Source organism: Microchirus variegatus (assembly GCF_963457635.1).
Source record: "Microchirus variegatus genome assembly, chromosome: 8".
NCBI lineage: Eukaryota > Metazoa > Chordata > Actinopteri > Pleuronectiformes > Soleidae > Microchirus > Microchirus variegatus.
In genome coordinates, this window is record NC_139809.1 from 9,540,481 (window position 1) to 9,566,339 (window position 25,859).

The 25,859-nt window shown below is 40.1% G+C and overlaps 1 protein-coding gene across 3 annotated transcripts; it reads left to right on the forward strand.

The window, feature by feature from the left end:
- Positions 1 to 3,553: 3,553 nt before the first annotated feature.
- mfge8b (milk fat globule EGF and factor V/VIII domain containing b) lies at positions 3,554 to 25,194 on the forward strand. 3 transcript variants are annotated; one of them, XM_083893859.1, is made up of 11 exons: positions 3,554 to 3,727; positions 11,975 to 12,097; positions 12,212 to 12,343; positions 13,105 to 13,137; positions 18,550 to 18,663; positions 18,925 to 19,106; positions 19,273 to 19,428; positions 19,785 to 19,929; positions 20,988 to 21,172; positions 21,265 to 21,420; positions 22,303 to 25,194. In XM_083893859.1, the coding sequence occupies exons 1-11, from the start codon at positions 3,658 to 3,660 to the stop codon at positions 22,444 to 22,446; spliced, it is 1,440 nt and encodes a 479-aa protein (XP_083749985.1). In that variant the 5' UTR covers positions 3,554 to 3,657; the 3' UTR covers positions 22,447 to 25,194. The 3 variants fall into 3 exon arrangements, with proteins under 3 accessions (XP_083749985.1, XP_083749987.1, XP_083749986.1); XM_083893860.1 differs by lacking the exon at positions 3,554 to 3,727 and adding an exon at positions 7,396 to 7,533; XM_083893861.1 differs by lacking the exon at positions 13,105 to 13,137.
- Positions 25,195 to 25,859: the final 665 nt, after the last annotated feature.

Sequence of the window (25,859 nt, forward strand, 5' to 3'; positions counted from 1 at the left end):
TGTCAATTATTCAGTCATTTATAGTGTGGATATTATACTCACTATTCTAAAAGACTGTTTGTATTTTGGTCTCAAATAAATTCTAAGGACCTGCCCACAGTTAAGGTGACAAAAACTAGAAAAAGAAATTATTTTCAACATTAAAACAAATACTGATTCTTAAGTATTAATTTTGGGCATATCTTCAGAATTACCTATAAATACAACTGAGGATGGACTCTTTTATGGACATTTGGTCACCATGGACTTTGGCTTTGTCTGAAACAAGGACCTAATGTACATGAAACAGCTTTGTCTCCTCTTTTTCTTTATTTGGTTATTTTATATTTATTTATTTTATTTTATAATTTTTTTCTGGCACATGCATGGCCTCATGATAACCAATATTTATATTAATTTCAAGTGACTAATTGTAATTGTAGTTTGTTGAAGGAAATGGTGCACAGATGGCTAATAACTTTTGTTGTATTATTTTGTTTTATTTGTTTTTTGCACATGACCATCCAATAACCACTGTGTTTGTTTCTGAGTCTCAAACACAACGACGAGTCGACACGTGGCACAATCCTGTCGAACTGTGACCAAAAACAGCTGCATTGCGTTCACTGCAAATGTCATAAAAGGGATTTCACATGAACTGTGGCTGTTCCTCTTCCAGAGAAATAAAACCACAGCGATCAACCCCATCCTCAATCATTTCCACTTCTATATATGTGATGTTGTTTATAAGTGTAACTTCTCACACTTGTTTCCAGATGTGTCGACAGAAGTGGAAGAGGGCTGGGTCGACTCGTCTTGTATTTGTCACCAGTGAGCATTCCCTGACTTATTTGACACATTTTGTGCACTACACTCCCCTTAATGCATACCAGCTGTGCACAGGGTTTGCGTTTACAGGATTATTACATTTTCTACGTCGGGGATTAAGATCAAACGGTCTTCTTTCTCACTGAAGTTCCCACTGATTGCGAGAAGAGGCTTTGCTTGATGGGGGGACATGACATGATGGAGCATCGCCACATGCAATCTCTGTTCCACCTCAGTCAGCCCACAGCACACATGACTGTCTGACCACTGCTTATGGTTTCATTTATCTATAAAAGCTCCCTTTTTTAAAATCTTTGTCGTCACAGTTTTTGGGGGGATTTTTGATAAGTCCTTTTCTGAAAAATCAAAACAAAAACGAGTGGAATTTCTTTTTCTTTCCTATAATCTACACAACACTCCTTGCATTTGTTTAGGGCCAAAACCATTAACAGACACAAGGTCAATTCACTGTTCTTCTCTTCTGAGAAGTGTTAAGTTAAATTGGTCAATTGATCTCAATATAATACTGTATACTTAAATAACAGGTGAATGATATTGAGTGTGAGAGTGGATGGTTGTTTGTCTCTATGTTTCCCAGTGATGGACTGGTGACCTGTCCAGGGTGTACCCCCCCGCCTTTCGCTCTTTGTCAGCTGGGATTGGCACCAGCACCCCCTGGCCCCTGACTAGGGATGGGATGATACAACAAAGTTGTCCATTCCAACTACAATGCACATTTATATTCAAATACAGCAAGAAAGTTGTTGTGTCGTTGTGTTTGTACAAGTGTATGTTATCAGAGTGTGCATGATTTGGTGGTTGCACACAGGGAAGTTTTGAGGCCACAAACCAAGACTTGTATAGGGCCACCAAAATCCTAGGGCCAGTCCTGCTTATACATTCACACCAGTATGGATTCAACTCAAAATGGATTATGCAAGGAATAAAGGAAAATACTGAACCAACACATTTATCTAGGAATAAACAGATTATTAGATGCCGTGGTGCCTTGCTGTTAAACCACCTCTTCACTTTCCCTCTGTTACAGAGAAAGTTGCATTTTACTTATCATTAATTTGTATGATTCTTGTCTTATAAAGTCAGGTAAATTCCCAAACATTTGACGTGTACTACTCCATAGCCTGACTCTAAACATTGATGTTAAAGATGCTTTTTTTTCTTTTCACATGGAACACATTCTGCCTTATTAACTGCATTTGAGCTAAAGTTCATGAGGAGAGAGGGACAAACCAAACACGGAGATGTGGTGTGAACAGAGCATCAAAGCACAGCAGCCTTTCTCCTTTGTCTTTGAGCTAATCGGCAAGCGTGAGATCATTTTAAGCATGCATTTAAATCACTTTGGCTTGTTACTAGGATACAGACGGGTGAGTTTTGCCCATGCCAATCAAAGGGGGGTAGTTTTTTTTTTCTTCTGTGAATATAGTTGTTGCTGTTGTAGTGCGTGTCACATTTCAAAGATATCATCCAGTCAGAGTTATGATCTTCTAAAGTTAACAGTGTATTAATGAGCCTTCATTTGTGGTCAAAAAGAAACATGTAAAATACAAACTATTTGTCCATACAAAAAGGAATGAGGTGAAAGATACAAAGAGTGAAAGAGTCAGATACTCTTGGACATTGTTAAGTGTCACACCCATTAAAAACAATCCTTTGCTTCACGCCCACTCTCTCTGCTCTCTCTGACAGCACAGAAATCAACCCTGACCCACTGCTGGGCCTCGTCTCCAGTGACACCCACAGATTTTCAGATTTCCTCAACAAAACTGTTAAGCCACCTAGAGCTTTGAACCTGCAAATTCATGCAGGTAACCCTCACGGGAATTTCCTCATGACTCTAATTATTATCATTTAATTTATTCTATATTTTTTATAGATATCATATGTGAACCATGCATTTTGAACATCTGGTTGGCAAGCTGTGTTGTTTTCTTTCTCAACCTCCTCAGGGTCAGGGAGGCCTCATGTGCCCAGGGATTTCCTCCTTCCTCTCGCAAATATCCCGGATATAACACAAAACAACAAAGAATAGACACAAAACAATTGAAAAGAAATGCCCACAAAGACGCAGCATGAGTAAAAATATGCACGTCATAACCACAAAAGCCATGAAAACCCCGGGTCTCTGGATTTACTTTTTGCTTGTGGTTGTGGTTTTTACTTATTTTGTGTCCAGTATTGGGGTCTTGCTCCTTTTTAAAAAAATTAAAAACATTATATTAAGTCCCATATTAATACAAAAAAATCCTACATGTCCTCATCTCTTCTCATCTACAATCTTGCAAACAATAGAGCAGCTCTAAATGATTCAAAATTCAGCAGCTAGACTGCTAAAGTAGTATTATTATGCTATCATCATCATTTGTGTTATTATTATTATTATTATTATTATTATTGTTATAATTATAAAGTAAATTGTGATTACATTTACAAAAACTGAGGAGCAATTATTAATCTCTCAGGATTTGTTACATTAAAAGTCTTTTAATCCACACATTCATTTTAATGCAGCGCATCACCTTTAAAGCGCCTTTTGTTTCCATGGTAATTTATTGCCCTCTGCTGTGTGGGTTGTTGTTTTTTCTTGGACACCAACAACAGCGGGAAGGAGAGGGCGTGGCCACAATTAAAAGCAAGCCTGCGATTGGCCGAGAGCGGAAGTGCACGTGCTCCTCCTCTCCGCCTGCTGCCTCGCGCCTCAACAGCCGCACAACGAGCTCGAGAGTCGGTCACAGAAACGTCCGGAGCGCCGCTGTCCTCCTGTGCCCTCCAACCTTCTCTCACCTGAACTCAGTTTACTCACTCGAACACGAAAGAAGAACGTCAGCCATGGAGGAGAACACGCGGTTCTTCATGTGGCTTCAACTTTTCTCCGCTGCTCTGGTGCTCGGGGTCAACGGTAAGTTTCCTTCTCTGCGTTTGTTTACACTTAACGTCAGTTAAAGGGTTCCAGCAGTAAAGTGGTACTCTCAACGTGTTTTCCCCGACTCCCTTGTCACGCTGTAAACGTCTATTTTAAGTTTGTGGCGGGATGTTTAGTGGGTTTTTTGTTTTGTTTTGTCGGGAAGTGTTTGTTTGTGTGGTTTGTTTGTTAGACTGACGCGTGGGTTTTGTGGCACAGTCACAGCAGACAGAAGGTGCACTGGGCTTTTGTTAGAGCACAAGTTCAGGCGAGGCTTTAACAAATGGACAGGCAGACAATGGGGGGGACGAGGACTCTGGTTCACATGATTTAAAATTCACAAAAAACCTCATGCAAACGTTAAGAACATCATAATCTCTGATAATTCAGTGCAATATCCTGTGTGTCACCAATCACCAATGGACTGTAATGCAATGATACTGTTGTTGTTTCTTCAGTTTTCACATTGAACAGGAGGTGTTATGTAAAAAAACAAAAAAAAAACAATTGTGGATTATCTTAAACTAAAATAACTCATTTTAGGATGAAAATGTGTAAAGTAAGTTCCCATTTAGCTTCTTCTTGTTCAATTTTTAAAATCAATCTGTTTTGTCACAAGAATGTTTATTTTCTGTATTTCTATCCATTGCTCGTCAGCAACTATTTGGACTTGGTTCATCGACATCTGTCACCACAGTTGAAGGCTAGGCCTGGTTCATAATTTCTGAGTTCTCTGCCTACAGAGTGCCTACTATGCATTTCTGCATGCACATACATGGCTGTGGTTCCATTTCACGCTAAAGTGAGGATCCGTGTCACTCTAGCATTCCACGCATGCTTACTCAATCTCACATACCATTCCAGTAGCAGTGATTTATCTCCAGGAGATGGCCCTCATTTGTTTGTCCTTGTATTCTTAAAGTGATGACTCGTACATGTGTGGGTACTGGTGGTCATCTCCACATAACTTCAAGCTGGTGTCCATAGCTACAGGAGTTTTTCCCTCCTGTCTCTTTTGACCAAAACAAAAGTGAGCCACCAACTGGACTGGAGAACTGTGCACTGCACTCTCACTAAATATGGTGGTGCTCACATTTGCCTACAACTGGTCTGCGTGCGGACTGTCCAGGGTGTACCCTGCCAATCGCCCTATGTCAGCTGAGATAGGCACAGCACCCCCGCGACCCTCCAGTGGAGGATAAAGCGGTAGATAATGGATGGATGGGTGGTCTGCGTGCTCCACCACAGACCTGGATAGATGCCAACTTTTATGTCACATGGACCATGCAGACACACAGTCATGGAAAGTATGTCCCAGGATGATGTACTTTACATCTAATGTAAAACAAGATCGAAAAGTGTTTTCATTGGTCGGAAAATGCTGTGTTTTCCTCATCACTTCACACATTCCTCCTTTCGTCTGCAGTTTCTGCCAATTTTCCAGTCTAAAAGTCATCCTTTATTCACTTAGATTTACCTTTCAGTGACTCTCCAACTTTGTGATTTGTGAATTTCCTTCCTTTCTCGCACCGTAAAGGCTAAAAAATGTATTTGCGTCGTCAAAATAGAGAAATTATCAATACCTTATCAGTGATAACGCCAGGTCCAGTTAGGATAGCGTTTGGGTCCACGTGAACATGGCGACCTTTGATTTAAGATATTAGAAAGATTTTTTCACGTTAGAATGAATGTCAGCAATGTTCTCCACCATGCGCCTCTTGTGTGGTTACCTAAGGCCACTTTGGTGCACAGTGACCCTTTTAAGAGTATTAGACCTGTTATTATACTTGTCCAGTGCCATTGGTGCTAGGCTTTGTTTGCATTTCTATGCATCAAACACATTCAGGGCGACAGACAAAGAGGCAGAGTGGCCTGGTTTTTTCCTGCTTGCACATCTGCTCTGGCATCACATGTAACACAAACATTTTCCTTGGTATGATGGTGTATTTTCCGAATGATGTCCCTTTCCACTCCTCGCACACTTCCTGACAGAGAAGAGAATTCATAAAACGGTTTGGTGATGTGATGTGAAACACATGTGCTGTGTGTTGTTCAGTTGAAATATTTGTAGAGTCTTTTGACATTTCATTCAGGTCTCAGGAATCAGTGTTTGATAACTCATGTGCTGTAATGTTCTGTGTGACTGAAATTTCAACTCATTTTTAAATAACTTTTTGTTTTCATTGAAAAATGCTCAAATTGTGAATTGAAGCAGGTTTGCTCCTCGAGGCTCATGTGGACGAAGTGGCCGCAGAGAGTGGGTGTGGCTTCACTGACCATAAAGTTGAGTTACTTTTCCTGGTGCAGCAGCCAACGCAGACATGCCAGTGAACTTCCACCCACAACAGCGCTCATTGAGACCTTGTCAGCACTGTCAGGGTATTTGGAGGTGGGTGTGGGTGGTGGTGTCCGGGACTTCCTGCTGCTGCTGCTGCATCATGTGTAATGTTTACAGGACATAGAATAAGCTGAGAGAAGGAGTGTTCTCTGTAGAAATTGGTGTTCACTGTACAAAGTCTTAACACACAGGACTATTCATAAGCGGGCTGACTGAAACCAGGCTAAATATAGCCAGATACTGTATTAGACCAGAGGCGTGACAGTTGCTTTGCGTGTTTTGATTTGTGATTGAAGTCAGGTGCACTGAAACACTTTACAGTTTGAACTAATGTACTTTTGGGAATAAGACGGGCTTTACTTGCCAGTAAATCAAGCAGCAATTAGAATTACTTTAAGCAGGAATATAATTTCCTGCTAATGTGAGGGATGTGCCTCCTCGGCAGAGACACTGCAACATCACATTATCCAATGACTGCTTTGCTTTTTTTTCTTTTAGGAGTTATTTAGGGTCATTTTTATTGATGAATTATTCATCTTCCCCCCTTTTTCATTCCTACTTGCAATATTGTTTTGGGTATTTAACTTTTTTTTTTACTTTCAAAATAAAATAATGCGAGAAATTGAAAATTAAATATGATATTGAATGTTAACTCGATATAGATGTGTGTAAATAAATCCCTATCTTACCTTACCTTCACAACAAGTCGCTTAATCAATAAGTGGATGTTATTTAAAGACACATATATAAATCCTATATATAGGGTACTCCACAATGAACTGGTTATTGGTTACAGATTTGAATCACTATCAGTTGAGCATTCACACCCCCTCTGTTCTTGTGTCTGCCTGTGTTGGCTCATCCCCTAAGGCATCTGTCATCCTTATCTCTGATGACTATATTATTACTTATCCCACCAAATCTCTCAGCACAGGACAGGGCTCTTTTTCTTCCATCTGAATTTTGAATAGCTTCCCTAATCAATGTTTCATTGCAATATGGACTGTCTTCTAATTTGAGCCACTTCATTAGTATCTCGCCCCACTTTTTAATCTGCCATGATGAATATTTTACACGCTGTCATGAAACCAAGGACAAAAATATCAAAAAAAAATTAATTTAGTCTGTTTTTTTGGTTGTCAAATTATTCCAGCGCGGGTCTTCAGAGGGAAGCTTGTGATGTTGTTGATGGCGCGTGACGCGTGGGTATATTTTTAGACGCTGGCTATCATTGTTTTTATTTTTTTCTGAGCAGCAGCAGATGGTTTTGCTTCTCTGGTGAAGCACTTAAAGATTACAGGCGGCTAACATGGAGCAGGACGAGTCCCGCTGATCTTTGTATTGAAGAGATGTGGGTTATTTCAGGACTTTAGTAGGCCTGACCTTGATAAATCCACTTCCTCGTAATTCATGTCCAAGTCAACTCTCTTTCCTACGTCTCCAGCACTCAATTTGGCAGAGGCAGGTAATCACACTTGATGGGCACTCGACAGGATTCAAGACTCCTTATTATGCTTAATCACATCTTTAGAAGTTTTGAAGAGGACTGGATTTGTGTGTATGTGTGTGTGTATGTGTGTGCATATGTGTAAGTGTGTGACGCAGGCGTCTTTCCTTTGCTCTCTGGAACACTGAGTTCCCACACTTGCCTGCCAGCCTATATGCTCCAGAATGTTCGTGTGTATGAGAAAGGGCAGAGTGTTTACTGTTTACAAGCCTCAGGATATAGAGGGCACTGATGTAACCAAACAAACCATCACACAGTATTCTCACTAACAATTATGTGTATTCTTAGCTGTGTGTGTCTGTTTAGCCCACTACTCATCACGCGTATGGAAGGGAATGTTAATTTGGAATAATTTCAAACAAACCTGCCTCTTTTCAAAGCTCCTTTTATGAAGATAAATTCTGTAAATCCCTTTAAAACTGACTTCATGTATATGCTAAATGTGCTAATTCAGATGGAAGAGATTATGTGTATTTTTCTAATGAAGCAAAATAAAAAAAATCCTCTGTAAAGTACCACAGTCCCCCATAACTTCCTTAATTGCGGTATTTCCCCCCCAATATGCTATTTTATATCTGTATCCACCAGTAACTGTTTCCCTAATATGAGTTACTGTCAATGTCCTTAGACTGTTCACTCCCAGTCCTTGTGTCCAGAAATTACTTCATATTCATAACAATGGAACAGATCACTACACCAGGTTTTATAAAAGGGTCTCATCCCTCTCATCCTTATTAAAGGGTCCGGTTTCTTTTTCTGTCCATTCAGCAAACGGGGACAAACGGATCAAGTGAGGTGACTCAGATTCATCTACGGAGCTTCTCCACGGAACGTGTGTGAACATGCCGTGTTTTGTGCTGCCACTCACATGTTTCCGAGAAGTAAACACATGAATCGTCAGGGTGACTGATGCCAAACCAAGCACCCTGCCTGCAAAACAACAGTCACTGCAGTCATGAAAGATTGAGCTTGGTCCTTTGAAACTTACTTTGTGTAATTCTAAGTTTGTAACAGTAGACAAACATTTCTCAGTAAAAAGAAACATGCTTTAATGGTAGTAATATGCAATGCTGTCACTATATTATCTAATGATTATTTATATGCATGTCTCTTTACAATAACTCTCACTATCTGGTAACCGACTTTAACGGCTCTGTTTTTGCTCTAGTGTTTGCACGTCATTCTGCGGCTGAGGCATCATGGGAAAGGCCTAGACTATGACTCATAAATAATGAAAATAAGCACAATGCCCTGTGGAAAAAAATTGTTCTGCCAAACATAACATCACATACCTTTTCTAATCTGTCATTAAGTCAGTTAAGTGGGTACATTTTAGCACTGGTGTTTGGACAAATTGTGAGTATTTAATCTGTTTCATTACACTATTGCAGATTAGACCTAAATTGTGACCATAGCCTCTGGGATTATGGCTTCTATTCTGTTCAAACTTGACATGTAAAGTAACAAAATAGCACTAGTATAATCATTTGTATTCCATAGGAAGGTGGTAATACTACTAATAATAATATAATCTTATTTGTGATGAAATTTCCAGTAATATCAATCAATCAATCAATCTTTATTTATATAGCCCACAGTTTACAAAACATAGTTTGTCTCACTAATATGACAGTGATACCATGTTATTCTCAAAGAAATATCCAGGTAATGGCTTGGTAATTAGAATAAGTATTGGCTACCATCAGTGTAATATCTTCACATTGTTATGTATCCTATCTGTGATCCATAAAAGCAATTTGACATAAACCAATTTTAACTCTAAAGCTAATTTTCACATTCCCCACATTTGAATGAACTGACCTTTTTATGTTTTCTGTTGTTTCTCAATTTTTCCAACACTGAAAGTGAAAGTGCAGCCACTCATTTCCCTTGAAATATGTAACGGCACATGTCTGTCAGATGTCCATTAAGATAATAGAGAAGAACAACTCTGGTTTCCTCTGAAACAGAAGCAGTGCCTTCAATTAGAGAGGAAACCACAAGCTATAAAACTGCTTATTTTCTTTGGCTGGATGAACTCATAAACAGTTTTTTTTCTTTCTTTCTTGAGACCCTTGTGCAAAAGCTTGTTAAAATCCCATCATACTTTAAAATTTACTGAGGACTGAGTAATTTCATACTGATCTAGTTTTCACTGACAGTGGCATCACTTCTGGGATTTATTTATGGAGCCTCTGGTGGTTTTACCACTGTCTCTTTGTTGACCACCTTGCCTAATATGTGACTAATTTAATTTCCTCATTAACAGTGTACTTCATTCAGAGCAGTGTTTACAGAGGCAGTTAAATGAAGTGGGGTGCACAATTTCTCTTTTTATTACCTCCAACCAAGGAGGTTCACTTTTTAGATGTTTTGTCTGTTTGTATGTTTGTTTGTCTGTGAGCAGCATAACTCAGGACAGGTTTTGATGAATTATAGGTTATTCAGGACTGGAGTACTTTGTTTAGTTTATATCTTCAATGTTGCAAGTTTATCAGCCAGATTACGCCAGGGAGATATTAAATGTACTCCTTTCTTTAGTTATCGTTCTCTGAAGTAGGAGTGCTTCCTGGAAGCCGCTGTCTGCCATGCACAGAAAGGAGGTTGCGTTCCCTCCTTTCAGATAAACAGGCAGCAGCTTTGGATAAGGATGTGCTGGTGGTGCCAGCCAAGCCTGTTGCCTAACAGTCCTGTGAGATGTGAGAGCACTTGAAGGCCATGACACTGGATCTAACACTGATAACACTAGACGTCCATGAGAAAGGCAATTCAGTGGATAAACAGCCAAGCAAAGTGGTGCTTTCTTTCTTGGATAATGTTTCAAAGCAAATTCTATACATTAGTGGTTGAAAGAGAGGTTGGACGATAGAGTGGATGGAGAGATTACAGGATGTTAGATCTTTGAAATGTTATTTTTGGTTGTGTGTGAATATTAAAAGTATTTAACCCCCGGGAGTCAGGGTTCATTTGAAGCAGGAAAGGCTTCCCCACTGAAACAGTGACAAATAGAAGAGGTCAGAGCTCTTTTTAGCCTGCAGAGCACGCTTATACCACCAGTTTCACACTGGGGATCCAACCTCAATTTCCTTAACAATTATACAAATGCTAAGTGTTAACTTGGAAATACCGTCTCTCGGGTGTTAAAATGCCCCCAAATTATTTACTTCCTCCATATTTAAAGTGACAAAATAAGGGTATAATTGAAAAGGCCACTTCCGCAGAGCAATGTGGTGTATGTGCATAAAACTGTAATTACATGTGGTTTATTGTTTAAACCATATACAGTTTGTAGCCTTTAGTTGAACTATTTATACTATGTAATTGGATTACTTCTTCTTTTCTATTTTTTTTACTCCACCCAGTTCTAAATGACAAATTCTAGATTTCCCCCGTGCGCTGAGCGCTGCCAGATGGTCAGGTTCAGGCCTGGCAGTGGTGAAGCTGCTGGAAGCATCCAGTGTTTATATTGTTTACAGAGTAGTGATGGCTTACTCAGCTGCTCATACCAGCACCACAACTAACCTGCTGTAGGCTGTTCACACTTAGTGCACTATTATCTACTACTATTTTCTTCACACTGTCACCCTATTCAGCAGCACTACAGGGGAATTGGCTGGCATATGTAATAAAGGAAGTGAAAACATGATTTTTGAGCTGATCCGCTCTCAAAAAAGGTCTCATTCTTGCTTCTTGAAACTTTAAAATAAGTTATTTTAATGCTAAAAATACTCTGCTATACTAAAACATTCTGACTTTGTTTAAAAGTCAGAACTGCTACAGTATCTGGGCTGAGTCTTCTTCCTGTCCGGAAACACGGGCCTAGTAATATTAGATGTTTATTGACAGGAAATGCAGAGCTGTCAGACTCGTATGAATCTGAAACAAGGGGCACAGTAAGCCACAGCTGGATCAAAGATTCCCAACCTTTTTTCTTTGCTTTACTGTTTAGTAAAAGCAGGAAAAAAGTCAATCAATAAGACATTTAAATTCACATAATCTGCTCATATAAAGGCATTAGATTTTGTGACTGGTTTTGTGTTCTTCTTTGTGTTCTTTTCACTTGGTGTAGTGCTGTAGTTACCATCTTCTTCTTGTGTTTGGAGAATACATTTTTTGAAACAGTGTTTATGGAAAACATTTTAAAAATGACCAAGAAAAAGGCTGTATAGGGAAAGTTCTGTTTCTTTGTGGAAAATACCTATTTTTTTTGTATCCAAATAGTGATTTTCTGTATTCATATTCATTAGGTTCTTTGAACATGACATTTGAAATGTGTTTATAAATAACACATTTCTGCCACTCTGTCAGCTTTTCATTGCTCTGCTTAAGCAGCTTGTCATTTGTCACTGATTGATGTTGACTGTAGCACTTATCCTGTCATTCCCACATCTTTCTGTAGGTGATTACTGCAAGGTGAATGTATGCAGTAATGGTGGCACCTGTGTGACTGGAGCGGGAGCTCCGTTCATCTGTATCTGTCCTGATGGCTTCTCTGGAGATACCTGCAATGAGACAGAGAGTGGTAAGTCATTCACCCCACCCCTCTTTTCGGTTATTTATTAGAGATTTCAATACACAGTACTCCATGACCTGTGTTGGACTTGGCTGTCATGCATTTTTCCTTTCCTCCAAAAAGGACCCTGCAAACCCAACCCGTGCAAGAATGATGCCATCTGCGAGGTGACGGGTCACTCCCGCAGAGGCGATGTCTTCAGCGAGTACATCTGCAAGTGCCAGCCAGGCTTTGATGGAGTCCACTGCCAGAATAGTGAGTATTATATGTATATCAAAAGTTTTTCGGTAACCATCACTGTTCTGTTGAGTTGTTATGAGTCAGAGATTCAGAATAATGGTCATGTTCTCATGCAAACTAAGACTATTTCCACAGAGTCATACTCTATGTGAATATATGATCGTTGTCCATAGAGCATTGTTTTATATTTATATATCTCTCTATATTTGTTTTGGCCAGATTCAAAGTTTTCCATGAATTTGCATTTTTGTGCCTCTACTTTAGTGGAAACAAATACAGGGAAAATTGCAGAATGAATGAGTACTGAAAGAATTTCATATTAGCAAACTTACAAACTTGGAGCTCTTTATTGTTTTCTTAAACTTTAAATTAGGTTTAGGTATTTGGAAGCATTTAAAAGTAACAGTCAACCATATACAATTATTTGGCATCTCTCATGAGGTCCCTGTTAATCTGATTAACCTGGCACATTAAGTTGGAGACAGCTGCTCTGAGTGTTGGCCAGATGACAGACAGCTGTTTTCCTTATTGGCCTCTTTTACACGTTACTGAGAGCAGGTTGGTTCAGTCAGGGTCAGCCCGGGAGAGGGAAACAACGGTGGGAACATGTGCTGAGCTCCTTCAGCCCTGAAGACGGAGACAGATGGCTACTGTTTACATGAGAAGATAGCAGAAAAACAGTGGCCAAATGTTCAGGAAGGACTAATTTATCAGGGATCTTTTAGGAAAAGCCAGAGTGCATCCTGTGTTTGATCATGTGTGCCTTCTTATCCTAGGTATCCAAGGGGCAGATTTAATGTCGAAACAAGGTAACAGTAAATCTAGGTTTCAGGAAAGAATGCTGTTTGTGTGTTTTCCTTCTAGAATCTAGGTGCTCTCTGTTCCTTTTGGCTGCATTAGGCAGAGAAAATCCACAAACACTCCCACATGCATATACAAATGATATGCAAGCACATACACACCGACTGGCAGACGGGGAACTGCTGAGGTTAACATTATCTGTCCTTATTTCTGACTCAATTCCAGCAGCAAAAGCCGCAATGGGATTAGACACACCACATTTTTATCAGCTCACTCACTCTGGCATGATGACTTCCTTTCATACTAAAATATTTGTTGTTTGACTCCTTGTTTCAAAGATAGCATCTGGATTTTCCCCGCCCATATCTGGGTTCTGAACGTTCTCATTTGCTGTATATAAATACAGTCCATGTTAACCCTTTGTGTTTTTCTCTTGGGCCTGAGAACCACAAACCACAGCTCATAAACATCCATACATTCCCATGGTGTTTGGCCAGTGCTTATACTGTAAGTGAGCTGCCAGAGTAAAAGGCTCACTGCGGAGCAGGCATTTACACTAATTATATAAAGCCTGGAGGATACTGAGAATTTATTTGACCACTTTGGTTATGAGAACCAGGGAGGAACCCTTCAATTTACAGCTACTGATGACCATGTTATGACAGTTTCCCTAATTTGTGTCTGTGTGTGCAAAGCACGCACGCCTGTGTGTCTGTGGCAGCCAGCTCCTGTGGTATGTGTGAAAACCAGTAACCGTGGCAAAGCTTAAGCTATATGGAGGTGTAGTGGTGTTAAACATTTAATTACATCCTCACACTCACTATGACACAGATATTCTGAGGGCAGAATTTAAATAAAAAGCTGAAGAATCAGTTGATCAGTTGTGAGGATGCATACCAGCTTATGATGAGAGGGTGACCTCCTGTTTTTTTGTTTGTTTTTACCGAAGAATAATAAAAAGCTGAGAAGAAACGGGAGCCAGTTGTAGAAACATTGTCAACTTTATTTATCCCTCATCGGGGAAATCCAGCAAGATTTAAAGAAAGACCATTTGCATTATGTACAAGAAAACGTTATGGACATTATATACAATAACAAAAAATGCAACAGTGAACAAATGGAGAATATTTTAACTCCACAATAACAACAAATGTAGTTGAATATATTCTCTTTAAAGGTCTAAAATTCCTCTGAGAAACTGATGAAGAGGGAACCAAAAATCTACTGGAAAAACCTTCATCACATAATGCACTGCACATCCCACACGAACAACCACACACTCATGCCTCATGATCTCATATACAGGCTGTTAAGCATACACATACACACACAGTTTATCCCTCGTGCCAGTCTAGCCAACAGTAAGTGGCGGTCCATGCTCAACGTCAGCGCTGCTACTGTTGCCGGGCGAAAAAAGCGAGCGTGGAGGCGGAACGGTGTATTAAGTCTGCCCTCCTGACAATGTCACACTCACTACTGAAGCCTGGCTGCAGCACTTCTAACTATCCTGTCAAATTGCTCTAAAAGCCTTTATGGGTGGTAGTGGTGGTGCAGGGGGGTATGGAGATATACAGAGAGAGCGGGGAAGATGAAGATAAATTGTACTTTGGGCTGAAGTAGGTGGATGGAAACAGTCTGTAAACTGTAAAAGCAGTTTTTCTTTCCTACAATTTCTAAATCCCAGATTTTAACATCAGATAAAGGCAGTTATTTGGTAGATGGCTGAAGGGTGTGTATATGTTTGTGTATGAGTGTGCTGCTGCTCTCTGTTGAGTTTTCAACTCCCCCCAGGATGTGGGACTGTGGGCAGACTGGGCACCATGCCCCCTACTGAGTACAGGGATTGTGCGTGTGTATATACAGTATATATAATACACTGACACTACTGTGTCTACAGTGAATGTTTGTCACAAATCTGACTACGTCTGGTTTACTACTTTCCACATAACCTTAAAGTAAGATTGACCTGTAGTGATCATTGTTTTAAGCAACCCAAGTGGCTGTTTGGTGTTTTAATTGGAAGGGCCAGACCAATATAGCAAAACCACTGCATTAATACAATTTTTTTTCCACAAGGAGTAAAATACACATCTATTTCCAAGAAAATAAATGTTGTTTTTGTTTATTGTACTGTATATTCACATCTGTCAAAAGTCAATCCCCAAATCGTCAATCCACACGCATGGGTTAATGTGATTTGCTTTAAGGTCCTGAAGAAACTAAACCACATGTTGTATGATAATGTATATTATGTTGTTCAGGAAGAGGAAATCCATTGTTGTTAACCCCCAAGAAAATCCTGTTCATCCCAGCCAACCCAAGGACATGAAGTCATGACTGTTTTGGTTTAGATTTAGTAACAAATATACATTTGGTGAAGGAAAGTTTCCTCCCAGAGTCGCCACAGAGGCTGATCCACGTATTTGTTTTGGCAGAGATCTTTATGCCAGATGCCTTACTGATGCAACCCTCTCATTTATCCAGGCTGGGGACTGGCACAAAGACTACACTGGATGTGGGCCCCTGTGACCGGGGTCAATTTAGAGCATTCAATTAACAATCAGTGAGTCCCCTCGACCTGGCAGGGAACGGGCAAGCCTTCGGTCACAAGCCAAGTTCCTTTTGCTTTTGTTGGTCAAGGAAATGTGATCTGATCTTATAATACAACTCTGAAGTTCAAGCAGCAGATATGCAATAAATTAGATATTTCAATGCTGCAGACTCTGAACATTTAAGAACCATGGCTTCCATTTACCCGTGCACAAGATCTGATCTGATGTCACCATGCCTTGATGTTTTTATAGTGAGCACTAGAAACACAACTTAAAATAATTTGTTCTGTAAATAAACTTTATGACATCAGAATGTTAAACTCAGAGCTGTATATCCCTCCAGCAGAGTGACCAGGATCAGAGTGACATCCTATTTAAAGCTATTCTGGGTTCTGCTTTGGGCTCACCCTGGTGTGCTGAAGCTCGTCCAGTCCACAGTGTGCAGCAGCAAAATTATACATCTGAAAATCTATCGGTCCTTTTTAAATTTAATAATGCCGTTGAGGTTTTCTTTGTTGATCTCAATACCTTTCAAGCACCACCCTTGGTTGTTGAACCATGGCAACAGAGGAGGTGAATTTGGTGCTTGAGCACAGTATTGAGTGCTCACTTTTCTCTGGTTTTGTGGTACATGGTTTACTTTCAAACCTCAGTGTAACTACTTTGAGACCCTCACACTGTGAGGTTTTGAGATAACATTGTGTGACATTATCTACTCTTCTTGTTCAGCAGGTTTTCCCTTTAGGTCCACTCTAAATCCTGCTGGCTGCAGCACAGTTCGTGGATGTAAATGGCTCCGCTTGTTGCTGCATGCGCTGCAAGCTGACCTTGGCTTTTCATTGATCAGTATTTGGTTTCAAATAAGGTTTATATTGTCTTTGGCTTCATGCTGAGATAGGTATCGACAATCTGAAATATTGTGGATGTGCGCTGTTTCTGTTGGCAGCTATTGGGTTTGATGGACAGAGGCCTTGCACATGATCTCCCTCTAGAAATCTATATGTGCTGATTCCAGTGTGTAATAGCTGCTAATGGATCAATATTGTTTTTCCTCTGTTGATAGACTGACAAGCTCATTACTCGTAAAACGTTTCCGTATGCGTCTCATGTTTACAGGCAACTGGAGTACCATGACCATGCAGAGTCAGACGAGTAAACAAACCTTTAAGCTGTTGCAGTGTCAGTAGGACACTCGCCTGTTCTTATGAATGCTGTGTGAAGCTCAGCCCCCTCCAACACCCTTATCTGGTTGACACGTAAATAGATTAGAGCCCGAAGCTGACCAGACTGTACGGTTCTTCTGGTGACCAATCCACTTACAGGAGAGATGGGCACCAGCTGGTGCACTTCAGGACTTGACCACAGTTTCTGTCTGACTGTCATCAATTAGTAATACAGGTCACTGGCTTGTACAGTAGGTGTAGTATTTTGTGACACATCTCACGTGTCTGTTTGTGTGCTACATGGGAAAAACAAGATATTGGCCTTTGTGATGTACTGTAGACATAGTTTATGGAGCAGGGTAATCTGCCACTTTACTTGCATTCATTTCTAAATCTTTTTATCCATCTTCTTGATGTTAGACACACTTAAGTAGTAGTAGTAGTAGCCACCTTTTCTTATGGACATTGCTAAATATCACCTGCCCTGTATTTGTCCACCACCCAGTGCACATTATACCAGTTGGCCAAATTGTTATGCAGTAGTTTGTAACATCCTCATCTGATCCCTCATGTAATTTAGAAAAGTTAAACACTAATTACGTGCATTTAGCACTAAATTAGCCTCTTGTAGATTCTCTTGTTTTAACATGTCTGGATACAGACATTCTTGCCTGCTATCAAAATGTGCAGCAAAAATAGAGTGATCAAAGTATTTACATTTATCAAAGTGTGGAGATGAGAGTTTGATGTTCAGTTGCTGCTGGAAATAGTCTCCTAAATCTGATTTAGAGTGAGCTCCCAGACCCTGAATTGTCATGACTGTGGACTTCATCATCCAGATTATAAATGCACATTTTGGAATTACTGGAGCCTATTTCTACCGTGTCTGTGAAAATGAATGTTTGGACATGGAGCTATTTATAGAGTCAGCATGTGGGTAGAGAGATATAGCCATGTGTGCATTTTTTTGTTGAAACATCACATTTGTGCGCTTGCGGTGGGCTTTCGTCTATAAACTCCTCAGGATTAAAGCTTCAGAAACTGAAATCCCTCCTTAATTGTGCATCGTCTAATTTAAATATGAACCTAGTTCCTTAACTAAAGTTGGATTCATCACAGTGACAGTCGTTGAGAGTGAGCAATAAAAATTAGTTTATTCACATTTCATCTCGATGATTTGTTTTCCCCTCTGACTCATCTGACACAGACGTTGAGCTGAACTAATAGTTTTGCTGAGGGCGCCATCAGGAGGAAGCTTAGAGATTTACAAGATGCTTAAACAGTCCTGTTAAATACACTTAAATAGATCGTATTAATGACACTCTTTAAAATTAGCTTGTGTAATAAAGAAATATTCTAGAGAAACCTAACAGGATATTTACTCCGAGGACCCTTCCATCGTCTACTTCACATACTGACCACATGATCTCATGATCTCATGGTGCAGCTGGTTCTCTGACCACGTCTTTATCGTTCAAGGCTGCAGCTCCTGTCTCTGGCCTTCTCTCTGCTAGAGGACAGGCTTGTTGGCATGGCTTCCTTTTACTAACCTCACTTTCGGAAATATCAAAGCATAAGTCTGAAGCATGACATGTGATGTTCACTCTCTAAGTGTGATCTGCATCCAGACTGGCTGATTAACATTGACCAGTGGGCTGTTTTTGTCCACCCACATTAAGTAACATTGAGTTTAATCTCTCTGCAGACATAAACGACTGTGCCGGCCTGCCATGTGAGAATGGAGGCACCTGCAGGGACCTGGATGGAGATTTCAAATGCCACTGTCCTTCACCTTATGTGGGCAAACATTGCCAACTGCGTGAGTGCCTGCACTCAATAATAACATACTCCCAGCTGAGAACCAGGTGGCTACAAGAGATGTAACAGACATTGGTGTATTCAGACACCCTCTTTTTTTGTCAGTTTCACTTCTATCCTGGTTATGCACTCAGCTTTTGTTGTTTACATTAGCATGTTCCTGTTCCAAGATGAGGCTGGTGATAATGTTAGTCTTTTTGTATGTAAGATGTGTGTGTTATGGATGTTTGAGCCACCCTTGCTCACCTGTCGTCCACCACAGGATGCATTTCTCTGCTTGGCATGGAGGGAGGAGGCATTGCTGAGTCCCAGATCTCGACCTCATCGGTCCGCTACACCCTGCTGGGCCTGCAACGCTGGGGACATGAGCTCGCCCGCCTCCACAACAAGGGACTGGTTAATGCCTGGAGTTCTGCCACACACGACAGGAACCCATGGATAGAGGTGAGATTAAACTCTAAATCAACATCAGTGATGGATGGGGATGTTATCCAGCATTTATTGACATTGTGGTAAACTCGGCTATCTTCTCTCAGTTGAACTCTTACATATAAGGCCTATTTATTTTTTAAAGGATACAGAATGTATGATACTATTTCATCAATTACAGATCAACCTGAAGAGGAAAATGCGTGTCACAGGTATCGTCACTCAGGGTGCCAGTCGCTTAGGAACAGCTGAGTTCATCAAAGCCTTTAAGGTGGCGTCCAGCCTCGACGGCAAGACATACACCATGTACAGACCGGACGGACAGGCAAAGGACCAGGTGAGGAGACTGCACTACAACAGAATGCCGTACAATCTACAATATGTCGTAAACTGCTTTTTGTCCCCTGAATAAAACACTGAGACCTGTCACAGCCAAAGCACATACTGCCAACAACCACTAGAGGGGAACAGTACCTTTTCTACACAACTATGTAGTATATAATCATATCCTATGACTGTTATGTTTGACATGATGTGCTTAACTAACTAACACACCACTTGTGAAAGAGTGGTATATTGTCACAAAACTTTATTTTATATACTGCAGCTCATTAAATATATTATATTGTACTGTGACAAACTCATAACACTACATTTGATTCAGTTTGCTAACTTGTCCTTCTTTTCTTTTAGGTATTTGTGGGAAATGTAGACAACGACGGCACCAAGACCAACTTGTTTGACCCTGCAATCATTGCCCAGTACATCCGCATTGTCCCTGTGGTGTGTCGCAAGGCCTGCACCCTGCGCATGGAGCTGGTCGGCTGTGAGCTCAATGGTAAACCTGCACAGAGAAAAAAAACAACATTCAACACACTGACAAACTGTAAGAGATATTATTCAAGCTCCAGGTGGGAAAAATTATTACCAGGAAGGGGAATACATTTTTTCCAGCAGTTACCTCCTGTGTTTCCTCCCTAATTATTTTCAGTCCTACACTCAGTGACTGCTCATATTTCAAAGACTGATTCTCAGAGGATTGCACAATTACTCAGTAACTTTGAACACAGATGCTCTCTGTCTAATGAATCTATTCCAAGATGATCTCATATCACAACCATATGATAATATTTTATCACATTTATTGTACATTTTTAGAAAACATGCTCGTCTTTTATTTTTATTGAAGTGTCTTTCATTGTGCTGTTCCTTTTAATCATAAACCAGAGTTGTCTTCTGTCCTGATGGTTGTCATTTTATCAGATCGATATCTGTTCTCCTTCTGTCTCATTTTGTGCATGACTGCAAAGCATTTGTTGCCTGAGCTCCTAACTGGCATGTTGTTTGAATTAGTGTGTTTGTTTCATTTGTAAAAGGCAGATGCAAGTTTTCACTTTGCTTAGAATATAAAATGTCTTGAAAGTTATAGCTCAGTATTTCAAACTCAAGATTCCACACAACTCCTAATGTAGGATGATGCAATGAGAAAAAGACACGGTGTTGCATGCGAAGCTAACGGCAACAGCACTGCTGTAATAGTAAAACATTTTTTTTTTCATGTATCATTCACCCTGTGTTCATCTGTCATCCTGCCTGCTTTGCTGCTTTATACTGAGCCAAGTGTGTTTATGCATTAAGATTGCCGTTTTCTTCACATTAAATACATGAACTAATACTGCTAACCAGTGAATAATGCTAATAATAATTTGTGTAAAGCTATTCATATGTGCTACACATTCACTTGTACTTCTTTAGATCACTGGCTGGCCTGCACTGCTTCCTGTATGTTCTCTGTCTATCATACTTTTCTCTTTTTCTTTCCATTCCTCTATTTCTGTGTGTCTTCCTCTGGTACTCTGTCTGGTCTGACCACAGCAGTGTATTCAAACACTTCAGGTTGTTCAGAGCCGATGGGCATGAAGTCCCGATTGCTGTCTGATGGTCAGATCACAGCCTCCAGCACCTTCCGCACCTGGGGCATCGAGGCCTTCACCTGGTTCCCTCATTACGCCCGACTGGACAAACAAGGCAAGACCAACGCTTGGACCGCCGCCACCAACAACCGATCTGAGTGGCTGCAGGTAACAAAAGAAGGCATGGACAGAGCTGCATGTTGTTTTTGTTCTCCCCCCAACACCGCTTTTGTGAAACGCAGCTGTTTCTTTGTCTGCAGGTGGATCTCAGGTCCACCAAGAAGGTCACAGGGATCGTCACGCAGGGAGCCAAAGATTTTGGCTCCGTCCAGTTTGTCACGGCCTTCAAAGTGGCTCACAGTGATGATGGACGTTCCTGGACCGTCGTGAAAGACGAGACCACAAAGGCGGATAAGGTCAGGCCAACTACAACATCATAGATCAGCAGAATTGAGAATTCAAATAGAAAAAATGCAGTCTGTAAAATCATCAGATAACAGTGTAGTTGCAGTAATTTATTTAAAATAAATAAGGTACTGCTGAGGTTTGTATAAAAAAAATGTGTATTCTTGAAGGTAAATATTTATAAAACTTTAACTGGTTGTAAAGCCTGTATCTGACGTACTTGTCTGCACACGTGGAATCAACTTACATTTCTTTTTACAGCCTTTCCTAATTCATTCAGAATAACATTTATCTGCCACATAAGCTGAAGGTAATAAATGTAGGATCAAACGAGTCCAGAGCAAACACTGGCCTTGTTAGCTCTGATCTAATACGGGAAATGTTTATGACTTAACTTCGTTTTTAGACGTTGGATCTGTTTTCAATTGGATGATGTTGGATGGCGTTTGTGAGGTTTCATCGATTGCCAAAGTTGCTTTTACATGATTTTATATGGAGTTTAAGTCCAATTGGATAACAAGCAGATTTTCTGCTTTTCAGACTTTCACATGGAAACAAAGGACTCCCACTAAATCAGAGTTTTTATCTCATTGTGCTACAATGCCAGACAGTGTTTTTAGTCATCTTACATCCACAAAAAGATGTACTTCTTAAAATATACACACATTATTGTCATACACACTATATTTTCTGGCATTTAGCTTGGACAGCAGTTCATATTAGGCCCCGCTGAGTATATAAGTAATGAAATATCATGATTAAAGTTATGCTGTATGTATGCAGGAACAAAGAGCGCTTGAACATTAATATTTTTTGTTTCATGTGTTTCCAGTTGAGCAGTTTAACAGCATCGGTGAGTTATGCTGTTTGACTGACTTTTCTTCCCTCTCCAGATCTTTCCAGGCAACAGCGACAACAATGTTCACAAAATGAACATCTTCGAGCCGCCGTTCTACAGCCGATATGTTCGCTTTCTACCGTGGGAGTGGCACGACCGCATCACCGTGCGAATGGAGCTGCTGGGCTGTGACGAATAAAATCGCCAGTTTGATTTTTCCTCCATCCACACACCCCCCAACCCTCACCCTCTCCACCTTCTGACCCTTTTCCCCACCATCACACTGCACCTGCACTGCCTTGCTCTCATCCCTAGGGGGCAGCAAACACCAGAGCAGCACATCACCTCTAACCACTGTCACCAGGGTGTGGATTGAGTTTTGTTTCTTGCACCTGAACCAAATCTGTGATCACTTTAACAACGGACACTATGTCTTCTTTGTAACCAAGCAGAGCTGAGGTCAGGTTTTTTTTATCTCTATGTCCTGGCCAAATCAAAGGCGGTGTGTCCTTCATCCTTGTTTCAGAGGTCAGGGGTTGAAATACTGCTGCCGTATCAGTTGGTGCTGCCTGGGCTCTGATCCCAGATCATTTCTCCCTGGAACATTGAACCTCCAAGACCCATTGCTGGTGATGTACAGAAGCTCCACTACTCTCAACACACAGAATAATAATTATACAGGATACATTGATGCTTTTGATTCTTATCGACAGTTGGTGTTTTTTCAGTAATTTTCCCCACACTTATTGTGTTTGAACTGCATTTACATAGACGGTGTAGTAGCCAGTAAGAGGCTAATATCTAACCTTAGTTTCACTGACCCTGTGTGTGATGCTGTCGTCTAACTCTTTCACTTACATGTGACTTATTTGGTTGCAGTTGGTCTAATCAGGGTGACGTTTTGTGCCAACACACCCTCAGGTTTTTGTTCCTCTGGGTTTATGTAGAATAATGCATCATAGTGCACTGATACAAACCAAGAAAAGGAATCAAATACATTACATTTCATTTGTGCTCATATGCGGTTGGTGCAGTATTCGTACGTCGGCCGCTCCAGCTGATGTGGATCAGATTACATTTCTGTGTGGAGCTTTTTCTCACTCTCTCGATTCTCAGAAAAACTTTACAGCTGGTCACCGTTTCTTACTAACAGGATTCTTTGGATGACAAATAGCTCTTTACAGCGTTACACACCACTCTTGAGTTCTCTGTTTTTGCGACAGTATTAAATCCATAATTGCATGTGTTAGTTGGTTAAAACGGTGTAAATACTAACGATGGACGTCTCAGGTCAAACCAGATCTGCTACTCATGAACAGCAAATGCTACTGAAACGCGACTAATCCACTCAGTCAACTGTACATCGAGTTGTATTCAACCAGTTTAGCTTTTTTTATGGCACTTTTGGTGTTTGTGTTTTGATATTTGAAATAACCAAAAAAAAAAACAGTATTGTGCTTTGAAGAACAAACTGTATACATATTGATTATTACATATAGAAGAGGAAAAAAAAGAGATTAAGTCTTGTGGTTCAATTGTATAAGTAAGTTTTCAAATTCTGTTAGTTTTAACATGATAAAATGTGATGTGCGTACATGCAGACTGCAGAGTCTGCTCAAAGTGGTGGATGTTAATGTTTGCTGCAAACCGTTTTATTTAGGGTTCAACGTTATGTCTCCAGTTTAAGGCTGTGGTGGCGCTGATAAGAGTCAGGGGGAAACCAAATTAAAAGAGATTTTTACGGTTGCACTGCGCGCGTGACACGACCCACCGTATCGTCTGCTTCTGCCGCCCCCATCACACTATTCTAAACCTCTCCACCCCCATGAATTATGAATTAAGGGCTTGTGCAATATTATACTGTGGTAGTGGAACAATGGATATTCATTCAAGGTCCTTAAAAATGCATGAGCAGTGTCATCAAGAGGTTGAGGATGGATGTTGGTGTCAAACACTGTACAGTATTTATTAAGATTGCAGAAGATTCCATAAGCAGTCACCCTTGTTATCCACGTCTGCATGCTTTCTGTCCACGAGTGTTGCTCCATTCAAGTTAAGGCCATTTGAATTCACTGGTGATATTGCTTAGTTGTGTTTTTTTTCCTTCTAGATATTCATCGACTTTAAAGCTATAGTAGCCTTCTGTTCAGGTTTTCTCTCATTAATCAGAAAAAAAGAAAGGAAAAAAGAAAATTGATGACATTTATGTTTTTTTATGGCTACATGGGTTTGTTTTCTTGCTATTTTTGACTGTTGGCCTCTGAATTTGGAGGTTGTTTTTTTTACTTTTGTTGTTTTTTTGTATCCCAGTCTTGTGTTTCTAAGAGAATTCCTTAATGTTTGGCCTTTGTATCTAAAAATGAAGAATAAATAAAGAATTTAAAAACGGAAAGGAAAAAACTAACCCATTGTGAATTCACTCCATGTGGTTGAATAGCACAGAAATAATCTTTACTTTTATGCATGTGGACAGATAGAATATTTACAGTATAATAATAATAATCACGGGCCTGGATTCACTGGAGCTGTTTTCCATTTAAAAAGGTGGAAGATCAAAAGACCACAAGTACCGTGGGTCGTTTTGCCTGTTTAGCATTTTAACTGCCTAGGGGCCTAATCTCCCTTTATACCACCACACAATCTTCCAGAGGTATCTTCACCAGAGGAGGCCACATCCTCTTCTTGGTCTCATTACCGTCTATTGAGGTCACGCTAAAGAGGGAAAATCCCTCTGCAGGGTTTAACTACACAATCGTATGAAAATACATTCGTATAGTGACACTGAGAAGGTTAAGTTTTGTCCTTGAGTGGAATGTACGGCTCTTCAGGTCCAGAAAATGGCCTTTGTTTCACCACATTACACCTTTGAGTTATTTCAATTAGTAAATGCCGGCTTATTATTGTGTGAGGCAAACTTTGTTAGATAACGTCCGTGCACACAGTGAAGCAGCTGTCTCTGAGACAGTGGCAGTTACAACGTTCACAGCCTAATGATGGCTTTCTCCTGCGTCCCCTTCTAATAAAACTCTCCACAGCTCCATCTTCTCTGTCACCTTGTTTTTCCGGGCAGCTTGTATTTACTGGTGGGACGTTAAATGGCCCCTAATAGGTCTAGTGTGTTATTAAAGAGACATTACTGAATCAATTAAATGTTAAAAACCGCTTGAGTGACAACACTTGTGAAAAGAATGTCACTTAACCCTTTAAGGTACTACTCAACCATTTGGTCGACCACACTTTAATTCACTATATATCATTGAAAAATGCATCACGCTGAACTCACTGACATCTAAATGTGACTTGTTCTGAATGTTGTACTTCATGAATTATGCAAACATTATTTATTATGAACAGACGTCTCAACCATTTGGTAGAGGCCTGTATCTGAAATATTGTAGGGTCTAATTAAAAAAAAAAAAAAAAAAATTCCGTTGTAAGTAAATAAAATAATACAAAATGCAAAGAAATAATTTTCCCTTTGCTTTTTTTCTTGGTGTGTACCTTAAAGGGTTAAGAGAATATAATTGGCTATTATTTTAAGTCTTTTCCAATTATTTATCCAATTATTAACATTATTCATGCTCATATACATATATTTAAAAGGTACAATAT

Coding starts and splice junctions, on each gene's coding strand:
- mfge8b (XM_083893859.1), top strand. CDS start 3,658: ATGGAGGAGAACACGCGGTTCTTCATGTGGCTTCAACTTTTCTCCGCT. Junction 3,728..11,974: donor TCTGGTGCTCGGGGTCAACG/GTAAGTTTCCTT, acceptor ATCTTTCTGTAG/GTGATTACTGCAAGGTGAAT. Junction 21,421..22,302: donor AGACCACAAAGGCGGATAAG/GTCAGGCCAACT, acceptor TTCCCTCTCCAG/ATCTTTCCAGGCAACAGCGA.